A 21,276-nucleotide genomic window follows, 5' to 3' on the forward strand; every position below is an offset into this window, starting at 1 on the left:
ATAACAACTACTTGATCGGACACAATCTTGGGTATGTAAATTAGGGTTAAAGGTCATAAATGTTTCATCCTATATCTTGGTGATGTATGTCCTATCTTTCCCATATTTTCAACACGAAAAGACCATGTTAGAAGAATCATTTCACAAAATAACCACTTTTTGCTCAGATTCCATCTTGTCTGTGCAAAGTGGGGTCAAACGTCATCTGTACTTCTTTCTGTATGTTCGTTATGACGTGTTGTCTCAACAAAAATGGGAGGAAATTTTTGTGATGTGAAAATTGACATGATTGTCTTTATCGAGCACTAGCTCACTTACCCTTCGGTGAATTTTTCCCAGATTTTAATATGTTGTAGCGGAGACTTTGCGCTATATATCGATGTTGTTCCCCTTGTTTTTTCATACGATGTCTGGATCACGTTAAAAAAACTTAGTTGAAATTAAAGCTTATCTTCGATGTATTGAGATATTTCTTTCTTTCTGGAACTTTATTTGCAATAACTCAAGAAAAACAGCCCCCTATCATCCCCATATCTTGCACATGTTAAGTTCATGTCACGTCCATTATTTCATAAAATAATATTTGATCGGACACCAACTTGGGTATGTAAATTAAATTAGGGTCAAAGGTCATAATTGTTTCATCTTGTATCTTGGTGAATACCTGTCCTATCTTTCCCATATTTTGCACACGTATAGACGATGTCGCAAGAATCATTTAACAAAATAACCACTTCTTCCTCTGATCATCTTGGGAGTGTAAATGTGGGTCAAAGGTCATATGTACTTCTTTCTGTATCTTCGTTATAGTGTATACGGAAATTGGTACCAAAGATGGCAGATATGACTCCCTTTTCTAAATGAGAATCCAAACAACACACAGCCAGTCTCTAAACACAGATGAAACGTGTATGGTCATGCCTATTGTGATCAGGACCCGAATGAATTTTTACATTCATGTCTAAGCGACTTTCAATCAGTGAACCCTTTACATTAGTAACAACATAATTCATATTTTCCCCCAGTATATTTCATTCTAAGCAAGTTCACTTTTGTAAGTTGGTCTTAATTAAAATAACGTTTAGCTGTGGATGGTAGGCCTACATGGAACACACAAACACACACACACGCACACACACACACACACACACAAACTGTTTGAAAAACATAACAGCTTTATCCACAAGTATAAAATCCTTCATACTGGTGTTTTTTTTTTTTTTTCATTGTTCTTCGTCTCATGATCAAGTGTTGACATTGGTAAAGTAAGAGCTGACGTGTGCAGCATATCAATGTCAGAATGCATTCTATTCACTGCACACAAAACCTCAATTATGATAAGAGACTGCTTCTTACTCCTACTCATTTGGTGTGACAAAACAAAGCAAAATGGCTGTACATGTATAGCAATGCGTTCCATTTGCCTGCCTTTCTGAATATATTTTGTAATAAAGGTTCACCTCTTTGTGTAGATAGCCATCATGTGATAATCATTAGGTATTGTACTTGCCGTCACAAAAATGAGGCAAAAGCAGTCATTTGTTTTAGGTCACTGGTTACACAGAATTTATTCCTCTTTCTTCAGATACATACAAATTTGAAGACCTCTGGTGTTAGGGTGCACACTAACAGCAGGGGCGGTTCCAGGAATTCCATGAAAGGGGGGCCCGTTTCCAAAACAAAATGGGGAATGTTCAATTTTTTTTTTTTTTACCAACAAGAAATAACCTTCCCTTGAGAATGGCGAGAACATGCTTGCCGAAACGTGGAGATTGGATAGGCCCTTTTCAGGGACACACACTTACCCTAGAAAGAACATGGACTGCGAAACCTTGTACCACCCAATGTTCGACCACCATGGAAGCGTTCAAAGATTTCATCAAATACATGTAATAAAGAGGGATCACATGCCTGATGCACTTCTTGGAAGGTAGGCCTCGTGACATGTTATATGTGAGAAGACGCTTTTATCGTTATGTAACTGGATTGCGTACCAAACACACTCTCATCATACTATATACAGCTGTACAGACAACACATATTCCAAATTCCTGGAGTATGACTCCACTCAATTCACTAATAACAGTCGTTGACAACTGAATATTACGTTCAATTATGAATATGCATGTTTTATTGTCGTGTACATTATGTATCACACGCAGGTGATAATTATGGGGTGCTTTCAACAGAATTATTGATTAATCGGTGAGTTGACTATACAACTCTCAATGAGAATATAACAGCATCACCTGTATCTGCTCAAACAAAGGTTTTAAGCTTCAGGGGACATAATAGTGAAGGTGCGGCAATTACAAATAGGTGTACAAGGTACAAGCCATTGCGACAGTCCGAGTAGAATTCCAGGTCGCCCTGGTGAAATATATTGGCCACGCCACTCTCCAAAGAGGCCTCGATCGAGATCGTGTACTGCAGTGCGCACTGCCACCGACGAGCTACGGGTCGACATGCTGACGTGTACTCTACGTCTGGAACGGGCGTTCGCCGTCTGGTCGTCGTCTGGAACTCACATAGCGTTGATACTACTGCAATCCCATCTTGGAGATTCACATTCAGGCTATCTGGAATTCGTCGTGAGCTGGAAATGGATAAAGTTCACCCTCAGTCATTGACGACGGGGTTGACGAATGAGAGAAGCTGCATGCTTATCAATCTCTGATGCAATAGCCTCAGCGCCCACATGTGCAACAGGAGGGCAACTCCTCCTCTGTAATAATTGTTCAAAAACTATTCAAACGTTGCTGGAACCAAGCACCTCACCGATGTGGTATAATACATGTATATACATGTATGAATTTCAAGAATTACAAGTACATTGTACATGTATAACAAAACCGCAGCAACAAGGAGTGGAATTGCCTCTGGAAAATTGCATCTCCTTTCCGTAGTGCAGCAGGAGAGCAATGGTCTTATGTCCATCTCCTCTGGAGGTTGAGGAGCCAAAGTGAGAGTAAGAGGTATGTCCACGGTTAATGATGGGAAAAGGGGACTACGTGGCAAGTATTATGGGATAAGCCTATGTGTACCTTTTAAACATAACCGTGGTCAAAGGACTGGTCATCAAAAATTACCTCTTTTGTTTCTTTTTGCAATCGGGGGAGCGTCCAGAGAGAGTAACATGATAATAATACCAATTGAAATAGCTCCCTCTCTCAGCCGGGGACTCATTGTCAAACTAATGAGGTACGTGCTGCTATAAGGTATCCCCCCCCCCCCCCCCCAGTAGGTAAGTCCTCACCAGCACTAACATACGACAAAAAAGAGAAATAACCGTATGTAAACTGTTTTACTACCTGCTAGAAAACAATATCAATGCATGTACATAATGAGTATGCAGGTTAAAAAAAGCAAATAAAACTGATTGTAAAATACACTTGAGGTTGATCTGTCGACTGAACAGTGTGTTGGTTCAACGGCCTCAAGCAAAAAACATGCATTATAGCATAGACTTGATATAACACAGACAACTAAACATCTGTAATGAAAAGTACAAAGAAAGCATATCTGCAAAGTATGGCACAAAAATTGCATGTCATGTTGCTTATGTGGTTCTGTGATGGCAGCCTCTAAGCGTTATACATTTAGGGTATTGCATAAAGCATATAAAGTCATATTCTACAGAAATATGGGCACTCAACTGATCTGGCTGCTGTGAATACCCCAGTGGTAAGTTTTCTTCTACGGAGGTAACGTCATGACAATGCAAAAGAAATTAACATGATAACAAATTATCACACACAAAAAAAATCTGTACAGTTACAAACTGCATACTGCCAAGGCATATACATAATAACAATACATACTGAATACCTATGACATTTATATAGTACACACATTAATTAACTTGCTGTTGTGTTGAAATCTACTTCAAAGCCTTGACATTGTCAAGAGTAATAGCCGACGCCTTGTAACTCTGATAATGAAATTATGTTTTCTTAAATAACAATACCACATAATGTGCCGGTTATCTGAAGGGTCGCAACAATTTCGTTGGTCGGACCGCTGGATCCAACTTCGCAGCGGGCGGAGTTGCTATTTCAAACTAACGGGGTATGTGCTCCTACACACTCCCCCGTACGCCTCCCCCCTCCCCTTCTGGACCTGCCACTGAGCAGGTGTCTGACACAATCTATGGCACTGGCACAAGCACACATGTCATTTTTTTTTACAATATAAGTCACTGTTAAAAACAATACCTCTCATTTTTTTTTTCATCAACGCACAAAGAATTACAGGCCTCACTTGTGACGACACTGAACCAACTGACTTAACTATCTCTGACGTTCAATGAGGGCGGTCAATATCTACCATACTCTTGGTATCCTTCATACATTTGACATGACATTGTTAAGTTAATAACAACTCCTTTAATATTTTATATAAAACATGATATATACATGCGAGTATCTCTTATGGCTATTCAAACCTTTCTTTGGTTGATTCACTTCACAGTATACACAGCACCTCTATTATATGTAAATACATATGTGTATCAAACTACAGACAATTACAACTCTTAGAGCAAACTAACCCTTTCCTGTTATTCAAATGCTTCCAGGTTAGCGTCCCTGGTCAGTGACGGAGCATTAATCTGCACATTACTTGAATATGAGACCGTTCTGAAGCAAATCATTTTCACACAACAATAGATATACAATGAACTCTTGAATGAATCCCATAAGGATTGGAACAATCATCTCCCAGCATTTCCACTGATTCCCACTGATCAGTTACTAGCCTTCCCCTTTAACATTCTCACTTTACAATTGATTTGACGTCTAATATCAAAGAACTTTAAATAAGCAATGGCACCTACATTGAAAAATGGTCACCATGTTTGTTACAGATCAAATTTCAGCTGAATATGTGGACAAAAAAACGACTAATCTACAATTTCTAATACAGAGGAAAAATATTGTCACTTCCAGAATTGGTTTGACCTGTAACAGCAAAAAATTTCAATTAGAAATGGCAGCCATTTTCAAGATGATAGGCACCTTGAATACTGCCAACACTGTATTTATTGTTGTCACAGGTCAAAATTAATTTGTGAACAATAATTACACTGATGTATGATGAACACAAAGGAGAAGCATTCCCACTACTAAAATGGATTAAATTTACAATAACACAAAATTTCAAATAAGCAATTGCAGCCAATTTCAAAATGGTCGCCATTTCATAACAAGGGCAAATAACAGATATTATGTGGGCACTATAATGACTTAAATGTATAATTTATGATACAAAATATATTTCAACCACTTGAAATGATTAATTTCCACTATCAAATAATTCTAAATATAATTACATAGCAGCCATCTTGAACATAATGGCAATGTGGGTTATCAGTGGAATCTGAGATGGCCCTTTATGTAACTAGAACTATCACTGAAGGTGATTAATACCCTGCTCCAAAACCTCAGACTCCTATGAAAAAAACAAAAACAAAACCTTAATAGCTTAAAGGGATAGTACAGTATTGGTGGAGATGAGAATTGGGCTTTTAACCTTTTGCGAGATACCAAAAGTACACTTATGAAATAGTACAGGGCATACCATCTTAAGAGGAATTAAAAGTTTATTTGATGAAAATCGGGTTTGGAATGACTGAAATATCCAAAAACAAAGTAAAACAAACGATTGAAATATAAGGTGGGTCGCATACTTTATCAGAATCGCTCTGTTTTTGATATCACAGCCATTTAAAAAAAAAAAACAATTTTCATCAAATAAACATTGAATTCGTCGTGGAATTATACATGCTCTTTCATATTTCATTAAAGGTTTTTCATTATCCCACCCAAAAATGTTAGAAACCTGAAATTAGGTCTCAACCAAAACTATACAATCCCTTTAAATGTTTCAGTTTGATAGGGGAAAAAAATGTGTGTTACCATAGCAATGCTCATACCTGATAGTAACACAAGGGTGTCTTGTCTATTCCTATAGATCGTACATACGTGTACTAAATTTGACCTTAACTGCTTGAATGCTGTGGAGGTAATTCGACTCACAAGGTTTTGACAAAACTATGTTTATCATGGCAACACTTCGTCTGCTGGACACAAAAACCAGGTCTCATATCTATACTTTAATGCAATATCAGCTGAAGCGTAGACAAGGGCGAGGGAAGTGGAGCAGAGAGTGGTAAAATCGACTCCCCAGTCATGGCCGCATAGTCTGCGTAGAAGGCACACTCTAGCAGATGCTTTCCCAGCTATACATTCAGGGCATGGTGACGGAAGGTGTGTGAGAGTGTCTTGCATGCCACGCAGTTTGATGTAGGGTTATCTACACAGTAGAGATAAATGTGATCCACAGATGGTCTGATTCATTTGGGCCTTCAATTAGTAGACTCCTAGTCCCTGTATCACATCAACAGAATACTGCAAAGCTAGCATGTTCTGTCTATTGACCAAGGCCTGGCAAAAAAACAAAAAAAAAACATAAAAGATTTACTGTTACCAATGCTGGAAATTCCTCCTTCAATATCGTTCAAATTTTAGCATAAATATGATATTTGGTGTGTACTGGGACAAAAGTAAACATATATCACTGTGATAACTGTTAATGATATGGACTTCAAAAGGCTTTCTTGTGTATATTTCAGACACATTGGCCCGAATTCAAGAACATGGTGCAATTGACATCATGCTTTAAACCATGGACAATTTGTATGGAGCGCCAAGTGTCACATGGTCTACCCTTATCCATAAAAAGAGGAATGTTCTCGTGCATCTTAATTTCACAAATTTTATTTTTTATTTACAATGTATGAATTGAATGCCACTGGCAATTAGCGAAAATTTTATGCCCCCAAAAAATGCCATCAGCCCAAAGTCGTTAAAGTTTTGCGCCGCGAATATGTAATGCTTTACAGTATTTTGTTGCAAATTATTTGTAGGCTATGTGACACTTGGCGCTATATATAAATTGTTTATGGTTTAAAGCATGGTTTTAGCCAAGTTTGGTGAAAATTAGTCATGGTATTTTCAAGAAAATGAAAATGTAAAAAGTTTATACGTGACGCACAATGGACAATGAACGACAAATGTCAGATGAAAAATGATCGCAATAGCTTACTTGAGCCTTCGCCTCGAGTGTGATAAAAAGGAGAGGATTTGGGAACAGAAATAACTTACCTCAATACTTGGATGAAAGGATGGAGATGTCAGGCACAAACACAGGCCAGTTCAACCTTCAACAAGCAAAAGAAAAGCCATTGGATATTGATCATATGGATATAATCCAAGACTGATGTGTTATTTCGCCAATTCTTTGCTTGCACAATGTCTGCCAAACACTAATAAATGATAGCAATCAATCAATACGAACTGTTGAGGAAACAGAGGTTTGAGCACGAGTTAAACTGATTTGTGTGAAAGGATTCAAAACTTGTGGTATATACCACATACATGACTGAGTCAAATCTTGTGTTAAAAACATGATGAGCCATAGTCGTCACTCTGTGTTTTATTATGGAGTATTCATTGATATGAATTACAACACATAAATGCAAATTAGAATCTTGCATACACATAAAACTCTTACTTTGTTCAGGGTCATTTAAACATTTCATTACCTGCTTTCCCTTGATTTTCTTCTTCTCATCAGAGGCAGACCAGAAATTACATATAGGGAGCACGAGCCTTGTACCCCCCCCCCCCCCCCCCCCCCGGCTTTGCTACTGCTCTTTACACTTATCACACAATCAAGAAAACTTTTCCTTAGCATTCAACTTTCCGCATTAATATACAGTACATTTCCTCAAATGATCAATTTGCAAAATCTAGTTCCTATAGTAAACACAATAACCTTCTAGGCTATGTAAATATATTGCTGTTCTATGTCTGTCTCATGTCTGCTCTTTATTTTACTTCAATTCTATATCTGTTCTATTTCATTTTAATTCTGTTCTACATTGTATTGACTGTATGCTGCAATGATCACATTTTTGAGCTTTAAAGAAACTGTCATTAGCAAATACTTTGAAACAACATTGGTAAATCTCATCTCGTATCTACATCAGCTGCCACCTAATATCTTATTAATAGCACTATTGCCAAAACACACTTAAAGCCAATGTTAGTCTCTCACTAAGTAATTTCTGAATGATACAATACTCATCTTTTCGTTTCACATTGTTATGCATCACAATATTTCTTTCAACAAACTGTCAAAGACCATTACTTCTGTCATATGCTTGTCTATTCCGATGTCTTTAATATTAGTCTCGTCACTTTTTGTTTTGTAATGACAGTTTTTTTCTGTAGTAATCTTTCTTTTATTGAAGTCTTGTTTCATATTCACAAGCATGATCTTTTCAGTGGATCCCTCCATGCTTTGAATGTTTTGCTCATTGCATTTTTTTTTTTTTTTTACTTCAATCACTTCGGTATTAGCTATAATGTATCACTACTACTAAGAATCTTTTTTCATTGTCGTATACTCTCCTACATTTGTAATTACTATTCTGTTTACCTAATTCTGTATTATCAAAGGAAATATGACAAATGAAAATAAATGTTCATAAATTTGAGAATATACCACATTACTTTGCATAAACTCACGATACCACTCATCAAAACTGTATTCTAATAGCTTCATGGTAACTGTAATAAAGGGGAATAACTTCAACATGAAGTGTATCCATACCTGTGCTATATACATGATCAATCAATGTATCACCTTCTGTTGTAGCATCAAGAACATGTTGTTGATATTCATAAGAACACATTAATTTATGCACACATGAATCACTTGAATTTTGTCTGAGATTTTCATTGAAGTCACCAATAATTATGCATTTTGTACTTCTTTGCTGCAATTCTATAAGTAACCTCTTCAGTTTTGTACAAAATTGTTTCTTGTCATATCTAGGAGGTCTATATATCACTGAAATGAGACATGAAGGACAAGTTACTGCAAATGTAATATATTCTAGATTATTGACATGTAAATCCAGCCTACTAATAGATTTGATTTTACTATACACTGCAACTCCACCATGTGCTTGATTTTTCAGTACAGAAAATAAGGGACTTTCATCAGAATAAGACTTTGACCGAGGCTGATTGTACATTTTGAACTGATCTAAATTCACATCAAAAATGTCATCATTAAGCCAAGTTTCAGTTAAACAAATAATATCAGATTTTTTTAATAGGAAATTTGATTGGATATCTTTGAAATGTGCTTTAAGACCTTGAATGTTATGTAACATTATATTCATAGTTGCAATGGAGACATCATTGTCAATGAGCGTTTCATCAACAAATGTTGGCATGTTCTCTAAACTTTCTTTAACAGCTGGATTGCAATACATAACTTTTGGATCAAAATCTTCAATTGTTAGTCCACATAATGATGTAATGCGGCTCAGAGCTACATATGCTTGCCCAGGCAAAAATATATTTTTCAAAGAAACAACAGCTTTTTCCACTGTCATGCCTTGTACTTTATGTATTGTGCATGCATATGCTAATTTCAAGGGAAATTGTTTCCTACTATATTTTTTTCCAATTGATTCCTGTTGCATTTCTATTGACTGAGTTCCTACTTTTTCATTGTCAAATTTTACCACCACACTTGTAGGTCTTGCATTTTCATTTACTCTTACTATGTCAGTTACAGTGCCAATGCAGCCATTTGATAAGCCTTTCGTCACATTCACATTTTTGATAAGCATCACTCTCGAATTTTCAGCAATCCAAAGATATGCTGGTAAGGAAGCTTTAGTACATCTTCGTGGTTTGTCACATCTTTTGTTTTCACCCTCGTTATCAAGTTCAGAATCTTCTGCATCAATACATATGATATTTGTGCATTTCTTGTGAAGCATTATTTTATTCCAGTCATTTACTTGTTTGTTTGAAGAATATATGTGCAGCGCATCCTCACATTGTTCTCCAGTTTGGCATGATTGAAGAACTGCTATATCATCACTAGCTAATTCATCTGTCTTTCCTTTTATCCTTAATTTGTTCAAAAGAACAGCAAACTTTACATCATCCTTTTGTCTCATTATTTCATCTAAGTTAACTATAGAGAAGTTGTCTGTCCATAAAGAACTTTGCAATGTATCTTTATACAATGGAGTACCTTTTACTGGGGGTAACTGATAGAAATCTCCAACTGCAATAACTGAAACCTTTCCAAATGGAGCATCATCACGTGTCTGCTTTATTTGCCTTAAACGTCCATGTATATACCACAATAGCTTCTGATCAACCATCGATATTTCATCAATTATTAGTATCTGTAGTTGACCCAGCTGATTACGTAAATGACTTATCTTTTCTTCTCCAAGGGGTTGGTAAGGTAATGTAGCAGAAATGGGTATGGACAGAGCATTATGAATAGTACTACCACCAATGTTGTGAGCTGCAATACCAGTTGGAGCTACTTTCATAATTGAAATATCATCTGGATTATGCATCATTCTGCTAAGAATTCTTGTCCCTTCATTAAATATACATTTCACTAGATGACTTTTTCCTGTTCCAGCACCACCTGTCACAAATATCTGAAATGTTGTAAGGTCTTTTCCGTTAACTCTGTCAAGACACCATTGACGTATTTTGTAGAACACCTTTTGTTGCTTGCTATTTAAAGTTCTTAATAAGACATTACTGTCTTCTCTCGAAATACTACATGATCGAAATTCTATGCCATATGACTCTTTTTCCTGAGATTTGGACTCGAGATCTGGGATTCTAAATTCATTGTCAGCATCTTCAACTTCTTCATGGATTTTAGCAGTTTCATGTCTTTCAATTTCTGTTTCTGGGCAGAGTAATCCCCATGCATCTTCTTGTGGACCAAATTTCTCAAGATATTCTTGTGCTTGATCAATTATATCAGCATTTTTTTCAAACTGCCTGAGATTTTCATTGACAATACTTTTGACACTTTCCAGGTTCTTATTATACATTCGTACAGATCCAGTTTGGTAAAATTCCTGATATGTCAAAAATTGATTAGGTTTTAACTGTTTATCAGTGCGAAATGGCAAATACAGTTGCAATATACTCTGATAATATTTTTCTGGGGTTACAGTCGGTGAAAAACGAGGAAATCTCACTACAGCATCATTGGTTCTTGATCGTTTTTGTACATAGCCCAGCTGATCTCTCAATTTGAATACATTCTGTTTCTGTTTCTTACCCTTTATATCAGATTCACTGAGTAGTCTATACTTTGAACAAAATGTGGCTAAACACATATTTTCAAATTCAAAACCATCAGGTCGCGCTTTATATTTATCGATTCTGTTTGGCATCCATGGACTCCTATCATCATCATCTCGTCTGTTTTGAATAACACTCAAAGGTAAACTCATTCTCACAGGGTTTGGTCCAACAGGTATAAACTCCACTTTTCTTGAGCACTCTTTCAATCTCAGGCTACAAACACGATACACACTTTCTTGTGCTGAAACTTCACGGTTTTGCATATACACATGTCCTATTTCTTTCATACTTTTCCGAGCATCTTCATTGCCCTCTTTCATTTCACTTTCTGCATTTTTTAACAGCAATCCCATCTCTCTTTCTGCTTTTGACATATATGACACAACATAAACAATGCAGGCATACTCATTTGTTATATACTGCAAATCCATATTGGCATTCCAAGCTCTGAGTAAGAATGGGTTGTATTGATTTACCCATATATCTTTTGGATCTCTTCTCATGACTATATCTTCTTTTGTAGCAACAGCATTATAGGCATCTTCAAATTCCTTTTGACACATCCCAAGAACTTCAAAGAGCTGTCTAGCATTATCATATGTCTGTTCCATACACGATGAATTCTTTAGTGTAGACAGAATATCTTGAGCTTCATTTCTAACTTCTGGATTGTCATCAGGCTTCACAACAAATGTTTTCTCAGAAGGTGGTCTTGGAAAATTAAATCTACAAGTAGTTCCCTTTTTCTTGCATGATTTTGAATGTTTCTTTGAATGCAGCTGAACATTCTTCACTGTTTCATATAGTTCCTCATCTTCATCCTCACATGGAATGTTGCATGAAATGTACTTATCAACAAAATCTATGACAGTTTCATCTTTGTCGATACCCAATTTAGGTGCATTTTCAACCCAAAATAAACAGTGTGTGTGTGGAGATCCTCTCTGTTGAAATTCAATTCTGTAGAAGTAGTCAATTATTTTGCCAATAGGTTCTGCCGGAGAAAGAATCACTTTGTTCAAAAATGCATGAAAGCGTTTGTCAAACATACGAGCTACTGTCACTGGATTTGACCTTAATAAATTACACTTATCTGTCCAATTTAGATCATTTGCTTTTCTCCTATCACTTTGTTGATTTAGCAATGTATTAATAACTTCAGGCCATCTCATCTCAGCCGAGGAAAATGATGCAAACCATGTGGGCTTTCCAAGTTGTCTAACCATTGCTAATACATCTTTCTGCGTAGATTGCCAGTATGGAGGTGTTCCCCGTATTTGTTTCAGAAATTTGTATCCTTTATTCGAATCCAGTATCTCACGAAGTTTTCTTGTATCTTTTAGATCTGAACATTGTATCGATATCGGATTATCTATTTCCACTGAGCTTTTTCTGAGAGCTATGGAAACATTAGAAAGTATTTGTTGCAGTTCATAAATACATTGAGCATAAAAGATATATTCTGTATTTTTTGCAAATCTGTTGTCTACATGCATCAGGCGATTATGTAAATAACGACCAAGTGTTACTTCAGTGTACCTGGTATCATGAAATGTTGGCTGGCCTGTTGGAAATAGAGCAGGAAAACATTTTGCCTCATTACTCTTATCCATCAACAGTGATACAGGACTATTCTTTTCACAAGGTGCACAACATATAATATCATCAAAAAACTGATCAAGCACTTCTTGCCTCATATCAACCTTCTGTAAACATGTGTCCAACTGAATGCCTTGTAATCGTCCATCTTGATCATCCTCTATATCATCATCATCATCATTAGTTTCACTTGAATCCAATGGTTTAACACAAGCTGCTTGACTATTTTTCTCTGATAAATCAGAGCTCCATTCATTATCTATAGCAATATCAGAATACCACTTATTATTTTTCTTCAAATATTTCAATGCAGCTAGCACATTCTTCTTCTTGACAAATTGATATTCATAATATCCTTTATATGACAGTTTCCTCTTCAGTTTCACACGAATAAATTGATCATCAGTCTCTGGTCGAGGTAATATCTTTACAGTTTCATCTGTGCGTGAAGGTACACAAACTGTTGGGCCATGTACTCCATATTGTCCTCCTTTAGGCAGGTTCAAAATTTTCATAAATGGAATGTTTAGAGCAATCAAATGTGTTTCCAACTGATTCAGATTTTCAAGTTCCGCAGGAATACCATGTAATTCTAAATTATTTCTGCTAGCTTCACCAGGCATATTACCAGCTAATAATTTCCTGTGGCAAGTGTAACAAATCCATAAAGAATTTCTTGGTGACTTTACTATTTGACAGTCAATATCACAGTCATCACTGCATGTATGCAAGTACTCCTCTTTTAAGCATTTTGTATCATTATATTTTGCTTTTGTGCACTTCAATACTTGATTTTTGAATAATAATTTCAAACATACACAACATACATATTCAGGGCCATGTGAAACAATTTCCCTAAACTTTTTCAAAACATGATCACAATTTCTCATATTAATTTTCTCTTGCTTTTTTCGTTTCACGTTTCTCATTGCAACTTGCTGTCTGTACACAGAATTTGTCAGGTACTTAATGCTAGCAACTTTTCTCATAATTTTCTTATGTCTTTCCCTGAATATAATATTGTTTTGATAATTAACTCTCTTTATTTTGTTTAGTCTCTCTCTCAATAAAGCATTCCTTTGATATCTAGCTTTCCTCAGTTTCTTAAGCCTCTCTCTGAATGAAGCATCGTTTTGATATCTACCTTTCCTCAGTTTCTTAAGCCTCTCTCTGAATAAAGCGTCGTCTTGATATCTAGCTTTCCCCAGTTTCTTAAGCCTTTCTCTGAATAAAGCACTATTTTCATATCTACCTTTCCTCAGTTTCTTGAGCTTTTCTCTAAATAAAGCATTGTTTTGATATCTAGCTTTCCTCAGTTTCTTAAGCGTCTCTTTATATAGAACATTGGTTTTATAGTAAAATCTTCTCATTTTCTTCAGCCTTTCTCTGAATGAAGCATTCTTTTGATATTTAGCTTTCATCTTTGTGCTCATTGCTTTCTTGACATTTTCTCTGTAAGTGGGATCAAAGGAGTACTTGTCTTTTTGTCTCGTCTTCACGTCTTTTCTCTTTTTTAACCTGTAATTTACATCTGTTTGATATTTTACTTTCTTTGCGGCTGCATTTTTAACTTTGCGGAATAGAAAAGGCTGATCATCTGATGAACATTCTATTTCTAACTGCCTTTGCTCAATTTTTTTCTTTTCTCTCTGTGCTCTCATTTGATCTCTATTTTTTCGTCTAGTAACAATAGCATTCTTTTTTTTTCTTTTTCTCCTTTTTGTAGTTTGCATAGTAGTTTTAACATCTTCAGATTCTTCAGTGTGTCTTCTCATTTTAACTCCAGGTTCCATGTCATCCTCTAATACTTCATTGTTTAATACATTGATTTGACAATCATTGACTTGTTTTGTAAATTTCTTATTTGTTGCGAGTTTTCTCTTTCTTGTCACAGGTCTTTCCATATCAGTTACATTTTGTGATCTTGACAGCTTTGGACATGAACTTGATGTTTGGATCCTTGGACACACAGATTCTATAATATCATAATGATTGCCACTTGTGTGTTGTAAGTAAATGCCTCTTTGTGATGTAACAATTCCAAACTGCAGTGTGCTTGCACCAAATATTTTCCATTTTGAACAGTTATCTTCATATATATAAATATCAGTATCTAGTAGATTTGATAAGGCCATTATTTCCAATTCTGTAGCCCATGTGCCATTGTTGAATACTCTTTCCTTTGCAATGTATTCTACAATATCTGTGTATCCTGACCTTAAAAGGCTTACATAATCTTCCTTGTTTTGTAAAATATGCTTAACTATTGCTTTTCGAACATCACGGTGTAAATCTTCCTTGCCACATGAGACATATGATATAGCTCTGTAAAAGCAATTTCCATCACCAGTAATTCTATAAATAGTCAATGGTCGTGACAAAATGGTAATATCACCGTTTTCTACCACATCTCTTTGCATATCATTACTGCTACATTTGTCATTAACTTTTATACCTAATTTGCAACAAAGCTTCTCTCTATCAGATTTACTCACGGGACTGTACAAGAGATTAATCTTTTCTATTTCTCCCACTTGTTTCACCTCAGATGCATCAATATCGACATTTACTGTCTGTTCACATGTGTTTTGTAATGGAATTTGTGTCTCTTGCAGGTTTGCTACCATTATTTGTTTTGATGTCATTTTCCTCATTCTAACACTGCATTTCTTTACTGTTAGGGTTTTAGTAATCTTAGATGATAAATCATGACTTTCCTTCTTGTTTTCTACACTTGTATCTGAATTCACATGAAATACAGGTAATGTCTCATCCAAAGTACTAGACATAACAGTAGTTACACTTTCCACTGCGTCAAAATGATTGCCTCCAGTAAACAGAATATATATGCCTCTCTCAGTTGTTACTTTGTTGTAGTATCCAGGTTTTCTTGCAGACAATATTTGCCAATTTTCTGTTCGATCATCATACACATATATATCACGATCTAGCATATGTGCCATTGAACTAATATCTGTGTGACCAGCCCATGTTCCTAAATCCATCAATTTCTCTTGAAGTACAAAATCCCTGACACTCTGATATTTCATTGTGTCTATTATATTCTTAAATAAATCACCCTTTTCCAGCAAATGTGCCACATTGGATTTCCTGAGCATGAAATGGTTTCTTTCGCTGCCAGTAACTACATGAGCAATACTTCTGTAAAAGCAGTTGCCATCACCCATAACTCTCTTGATATTTACAGGTTTCCCAATATACAAACTTTCATTTCTATCCTCCATTGATTCATTGGCAGTACCACTGTAACTGAAATTCAATTTATTGCACAAAGACTGTTTGTCTACGTATGTAATCGGCATAAATTTGAAATTTCGATCTCTTCTTTCTGTTGTCTTTTCAACTGAAACAAATTCAACTTCATTTTCATTCCCATAGCCATCACTGTTTACATTTACTCTGTTTTTCTTTGTTTCATTTTGAGTCTTACAGCTATCACTGTTAGTTCCTTTAACATGATCACAATGTTTTGAAATGTTGCTATTTTGATCATTTGTATTCCTACATGCAGTATTTACTGAGTTTGATCTCTTGGAGCCACTAGTTGTCAATGCATTTTTCTTAGAATTGGATTCTAATGCCAGACCGGTTAGTTCAAACTGAGTAGTACGTAAATCACATGCCATTGATTTTGCCAAATTCAAACAGTGTACCTGTATACCTTGCCATGATGAAATGCTAAGCAAGACACTGCATCCATCTTGTACCAAGTACCCATCATGACTTCTGGAATGAGAATCAAATACATAATAACCACTGTGATGTCTAATAATTGCAAATGTACACTCAGCAAAATTCATAAGACATGCATCATATTTGCACAGCTCTTGTTCTAATGCTAGGCTCAATGATAAAGCACCAAAATTTGACAAAATGTTTTGATTTCCATCTAACACTCCATATTTTGATTCAGCATAAGTTATTTGAAAGTTTTCACCCAGAATATGAAGTTCCTTGGGTAATTCATCTATCATTACAAGCTCCTCATTCAATGGTGAATCCTTCTTTATGTAATAATACAACTCATTCCCAAGTGTCAGAATCTGATCAAGATCACAAGGTCTCATTTTGATTCCATTCTTTGTTTGGGTGTACAGAACTGCCACAAGGGAATTACATGCACATTGTTTGCCAGCAGTATAACCAAATCGTTGATCACCTTGATTAAAATTTCCTTGTGCAATTGTTTTGGCCATAGGATATGATTCCCTCCTACCATATTCAGATTTTGAAAGAGAGACAGGCTTACAGACATGTTCTTCACTCTCTGAATCACTTGCAGCTGGTTCATCATCCAATACCTGTACTGTTGATTCCTGTCCATCATATGAATTATTGTGGTGAGCACTTTTTGCAGAATCATCATTCATTACTATGCAGTCAGATGGATTAGTAGTTTTCTCACGCTCATCAGGCAGGAATATTGATTCATTACAAACTTGAGCACACATGTTATGTGTAGTTGAAACAGGTCTGCGACATGGAGAATGAACACTTACATCTGTACTCGAAATCACAGGGAACAATTCCTTCACTGGTATTTGTCTGCCACTTTCAACATCTTTTGTTTCACTGTAACATGGGTTCAGTTCATGCATATTGTGGATTCTGTCACATTGCTCTTTGGATATATCATTCGAACCCGTTTTGTCTGTACTTGTGGAATCACTGTCCTCATGGTCAAATGCTTCATTCATACACAACTTTTCATGCTTTGCTACATGTTCTCCTACAGGAATGTCAGGTTTGACCTTTCCATTATTACGCACCTGCGAGTCAGTATTTTGTACCGGTAGCACACTTCGTCTGTTGATCTTCGTGAAACGACCTTTCTTTCTTGGTTGCCGTGCATTTCCACCTCCATAGAGCCTGTTCACATTCCAAAATTCTTTTTCAATGTCTGTGGAAGGGACAGAGGCACATGTAGTCTGATCACCATTCGGTACGCAACATTCATTAGTCATATTCACAGTGCTTTTAGCCACATCAGCCCAACTTCTCTGTGTTTTTGCATAGATTTGCTCAGTGTATTTTGCCATAACATGAGGTGACTGAACACACTTTGAATATATATTCAATACAGATTCAGTATATACATGCAGACTATCATTTCGTTCTGTGTCCAAGTTTGCATTTACATTTTGCTTCACGAGTTTACCAGGTTCTTTTTGCTTTGTTTCTACTTTTGATTTCTTGCCCATGCTGGTCTTTGCTCTTTTCTGTTTTTCAAGATAGTACACTTTCATTGCTTTGCCAATGTAGGTCACACCAGGTTGGAGAATAACACCATTTACTGATCTCACTGAGCTCTTGTTATTGGTCTTGGTCTTGGAATTGTCAGTCATTATTTGGGATGTTTTCACTTCTCTCTTCTCAAACATTTTTGTCCTCCTTGATCTCATAGTTGTCCAACCATCATCAACTGCATTTTCTAATGGCTGAAATTGGCTCTTGGTCACATTTGTCATGAATGTCGAATCTGATTCATCTTTCCCACACTCTGCTCTTTTCTGCACACACACATTTGTCATTTCTGGAATTCCAATTTTGCCCTTTCTTTTCACATACCTCTTTTTCAGTCTCTTGGTTGATTTCTTCCTCTGGTTGCTTTTGCATGATGAATGTGAAATATCAACACCAAAATCATCATCACCAATGTCTTCGAGAAGCTCATATCTGTTGTAATGACAGGGAATGCCAACATTGTCAAAGATGCGATGGGCAATATTATTGTTTCCACATGCTGAACATATCCAAACCAACCTTGCATCACACAGTCTAGCCTCAAAAATGGTTCCTGTACACATCACATGGAACTGCTTGCCACAATCCTCACATAGTACTCTGCTTTCATTTTCATTGATCACATTGCAACATGCATCACATTCATTGCCCACTGGATTTCTCATCAAGTCACAACTATGGAGGATATCTAGAATATCACCAATAATATCCTTGAATTCACTTGCTTCCATTGTCAAACTATATGGCCTTAAATCTTTAAACATATGCTACAATATATCAATCAACTATTCAATTAATATACTTCTTGAATCCGTATACCTGTATGAATCACGTCTACTCCACTAGTATTATTATTTTATTTTAGCAATATTGCGTTTACTGTAGTGTCTTGAAACTTGCATGTACTAGTATGTGTACTGTACTTAACTGTACAATGTGATTGCAATGATGCTACACCCGGTCCTTTTTTACCAACAGATGCCGTTTTTTGTCTACCAAGCAAAATGTGTGTGCTAGTGCTATGTACTCAAAATTTCTTTTGTACTTCACTGAATTAAAGTCAATCAATAACACTAAAGCTATTTGTTTCTACCAAAATGTGGCGCTCTTTGTCTGTTACGTGCTGGTAATTGTTACTGTGGCAATTGCAACAATGTGATTACTACACTCACACTTGTTTGCCTACTTTTGTGTTTACCGAGTTTGCTACCAGAATAACAGGTGTGATTTTTTTTTTTTAAATGTTAATATAAAAATAGCTTCAATAACAATACACAATTTGTATCAGTCAGGTCGCTTTAATATGAAAGTGAATATGAACTACACACAATATTTTTCTTTCCCCACAAGGTAAATCTCTTTATAAGCACATGTACATGTACAATGCCAAAATCAACCAATTCTTCCACAAAATCAAGACGTCTTTAATACTTAATCCTCAATGTTGTGTCTAATATACTTTCTCCAAACTCTTTTTTTGTTTAGTTTTTGAAGTTTCTCTGTGTTTCCTTCAGGTATCTTTGTTTTTCTCAAGAGTCTAATAGTTACACTTTGGCTGTCATCCACAACTCTGTGACTCAAAAACTTTTTGCAATAAAAATAAAGTATATAATATCTGATGAAAAATAAAGACAATTTAACTATTAAATACACACCAATTGTATTCAGATAATAGCATAAAATATACACAGATGAGATCCAGATATGATTCAAGACAAGTTTCAGATACCACTAAAAATGATATTCAGAAACGATTGGAGGTATGATTTAGATATGATTCCAAATGAGATTCAGATACAATTTGAGATGAGATTCACATACAACTAAATAAGATTCAGTGCCTAAGGATATTTGCACAATCACACTGTCCACAGACTATTTTTCTAATGATATCTATCATTTCAAATTACTTTCCCAAAGCTTGTACTGTCAAAAATGCAAGTATATTTATTGGTTTTAGTGAATGGAAATAACCTCCTACTAAACTACTTTTTATTTTGCTTCAACCAATTGATAGCTTTCTTAATTATTTTTGACTTCAAAATTCAGTTGAGAATTTACAAAATCGCACAAGTGTTTCCCTGGCAAACAGCTTCTTTAATGCAGTCACTCAAAAACTTCAATTAGTTTTCCTGATTCATGTTTTCACGTCCACTTTCAAAAATCAATCAGTCAAACGAATTTCCTCCACACACAATCAATCTTCACCTGTATGTACTACGGTTTACCCCTAAATACTCAATGTGTATTCAAAACTAAAACTCTTATAATAACTGAAGATACACAACTTCAATTTCAGAGTTTTGAAATTTGTTGCTTTTTCTCTCTGGTTTACAATTCAGTTGAATTTTCAGTTGAAGTTTATTTCTCGGGCCTGGTAACCCGGATTCTGATTTTATATCTCGGGCCTGGTAACCTGGATTTTGAGTTTAGTTCTCAGGCCTGGTAACTTGGATTTTCAGTTTATTTCTCAGGCCTGGTAACCTGGATTTTGAGTTTATTTCTCGGGCCTGGAAACTTGGATTTTGAGTATATATCTCAGGCCTGGTAACCTGGATTTTCAGTTTATTTCTCAGGCCTGGTAACCTGGATTTTGAGTTTATATCTCAGGCCTGGTAACCTGGATTTTCAGTTTATTTCTCAGACCGGGTAACCTGGATTTTGAGTTTATTTCTCAGGCCTGGTAACCTGGATTTTGAGTTTATTTCTCAGGCCTGGTAACCTGGATTTTGAGTTTATTTCTCAGGCCTGGTAACCTGGATTTTGAGTTTATTTCTCAGGCCTGGTAACCTGGATTTTGAGTTTATATCTCAGGCCTGGTAACCTGGATTTTGAATTTATATCTCAGGTATGGTAACCTGGAATGAAGGGCTTGGATGATTTTTCAGATGAAGTTTCAATGGAATTCACTGGATGAAGATGTAATGGTATGAGATGAAAAATGTGGGTGAATGAAGTTTCAAATGAAAGCTTTTCTCAAAGACTCGAGATAGTTTTGAGGGTGATGGTGAAATGGTATGAGATGGTATGGAAAATGAAAATGATTGAACAGATGACACGTACTGAAAACGACAAACACGTGTACAAACACACCTTAACAATAACAAACACAAACAGGAATCTCCTTCCACAGCAACCGGTATCTGCCAAAATAAATCACAAAAGAAAATGGTATTCGCAAACAAAGTTCTACAAAATG

The 21,276-nt window shown here is 35.9% G+C and overlaps 1 protein-coding gene and 1 long non-coding RNA gene across 3 annotated transcripts; both read right to left on the reverse strand.

Annotated features, from left to right (window-relative positions):
* Nucleotides 1-5,564: 5,564 nt before the first annotated feature.
* Nucleotides 5,565-16,562, reverse strand: LOC140246027 (uncharacterized). Of its 2 annotated transcripts, none has more exons than XR_011902420.1 (3): nucleotides 16,495-16,562; nucleotides 7,164-7,219; nucleotides 5,565-6,312 (listed from the first exon to the last, which is right to left on the reverse strand). It is a non-coding gene; the product is annotated as an uncharacterized lncRNA (long non-coding RNA). The 2 variants fall into 2 exon arrangements; XR_011902419.1 differs by having other exon boundaries at nucleotides 16,487-16,562.
* A 723-nt stretch (nucleotides 16,563-17,285) lies between these two features.
* On the reverse strand, nucleotides 17,286-18,808 carry LOC140232601 (uncharacterized). The gene is made up of 2 exons (XM_072312702.1): nucleotides 17,603-18,808; nucleotides 17,286-17,306 (listed from the first exon to the last, which is right to left on the reverse strand). The coding sequence occupies exons 1-2, from the start codon at nucleotides 18,806-18,808 to the stop codon at nucleotides 17,286-17,288; spliced, it is 1,227 nt and encodes a 408-aa protein (XP_072168803.1).
* Nucleotides 18,809-21,276: the final 2,468 nt, after the last annotated feature.

Source organism: Diadema setosum, chromosome 1 (assembly GCF_964275005.1).
Source record: "Diadema setosum chromosome 1, eeDiaSeto1, whole genome shotgun sequence".
Classification (NCBI taxonomy): domain Eukaryota; kingdom Metazoa; phylum Echinodermata; class Echinoidea; order Diadematoida; family Diadematidae; genus Diadema; species Diadema setosum.

What these genes read in the sequence shown, in the direction of transcription:
- LOC140232601 (XM_072312702.1), bottom strand. Translation starts at nt 18,808, where the DNA reads ATGGAAGCAAGTGAATTCAAGGATATTATTGGTGATATTCTAGATATC. An exon ending in TACAAAATACTGACTCGCAG is followed by an intron (nt 17,307 to 17,602) that starts GTGCGTAATAAT and finishes TCCATGTCGCAG; the next exon opens with ACCTGTTTCAACTACACATA.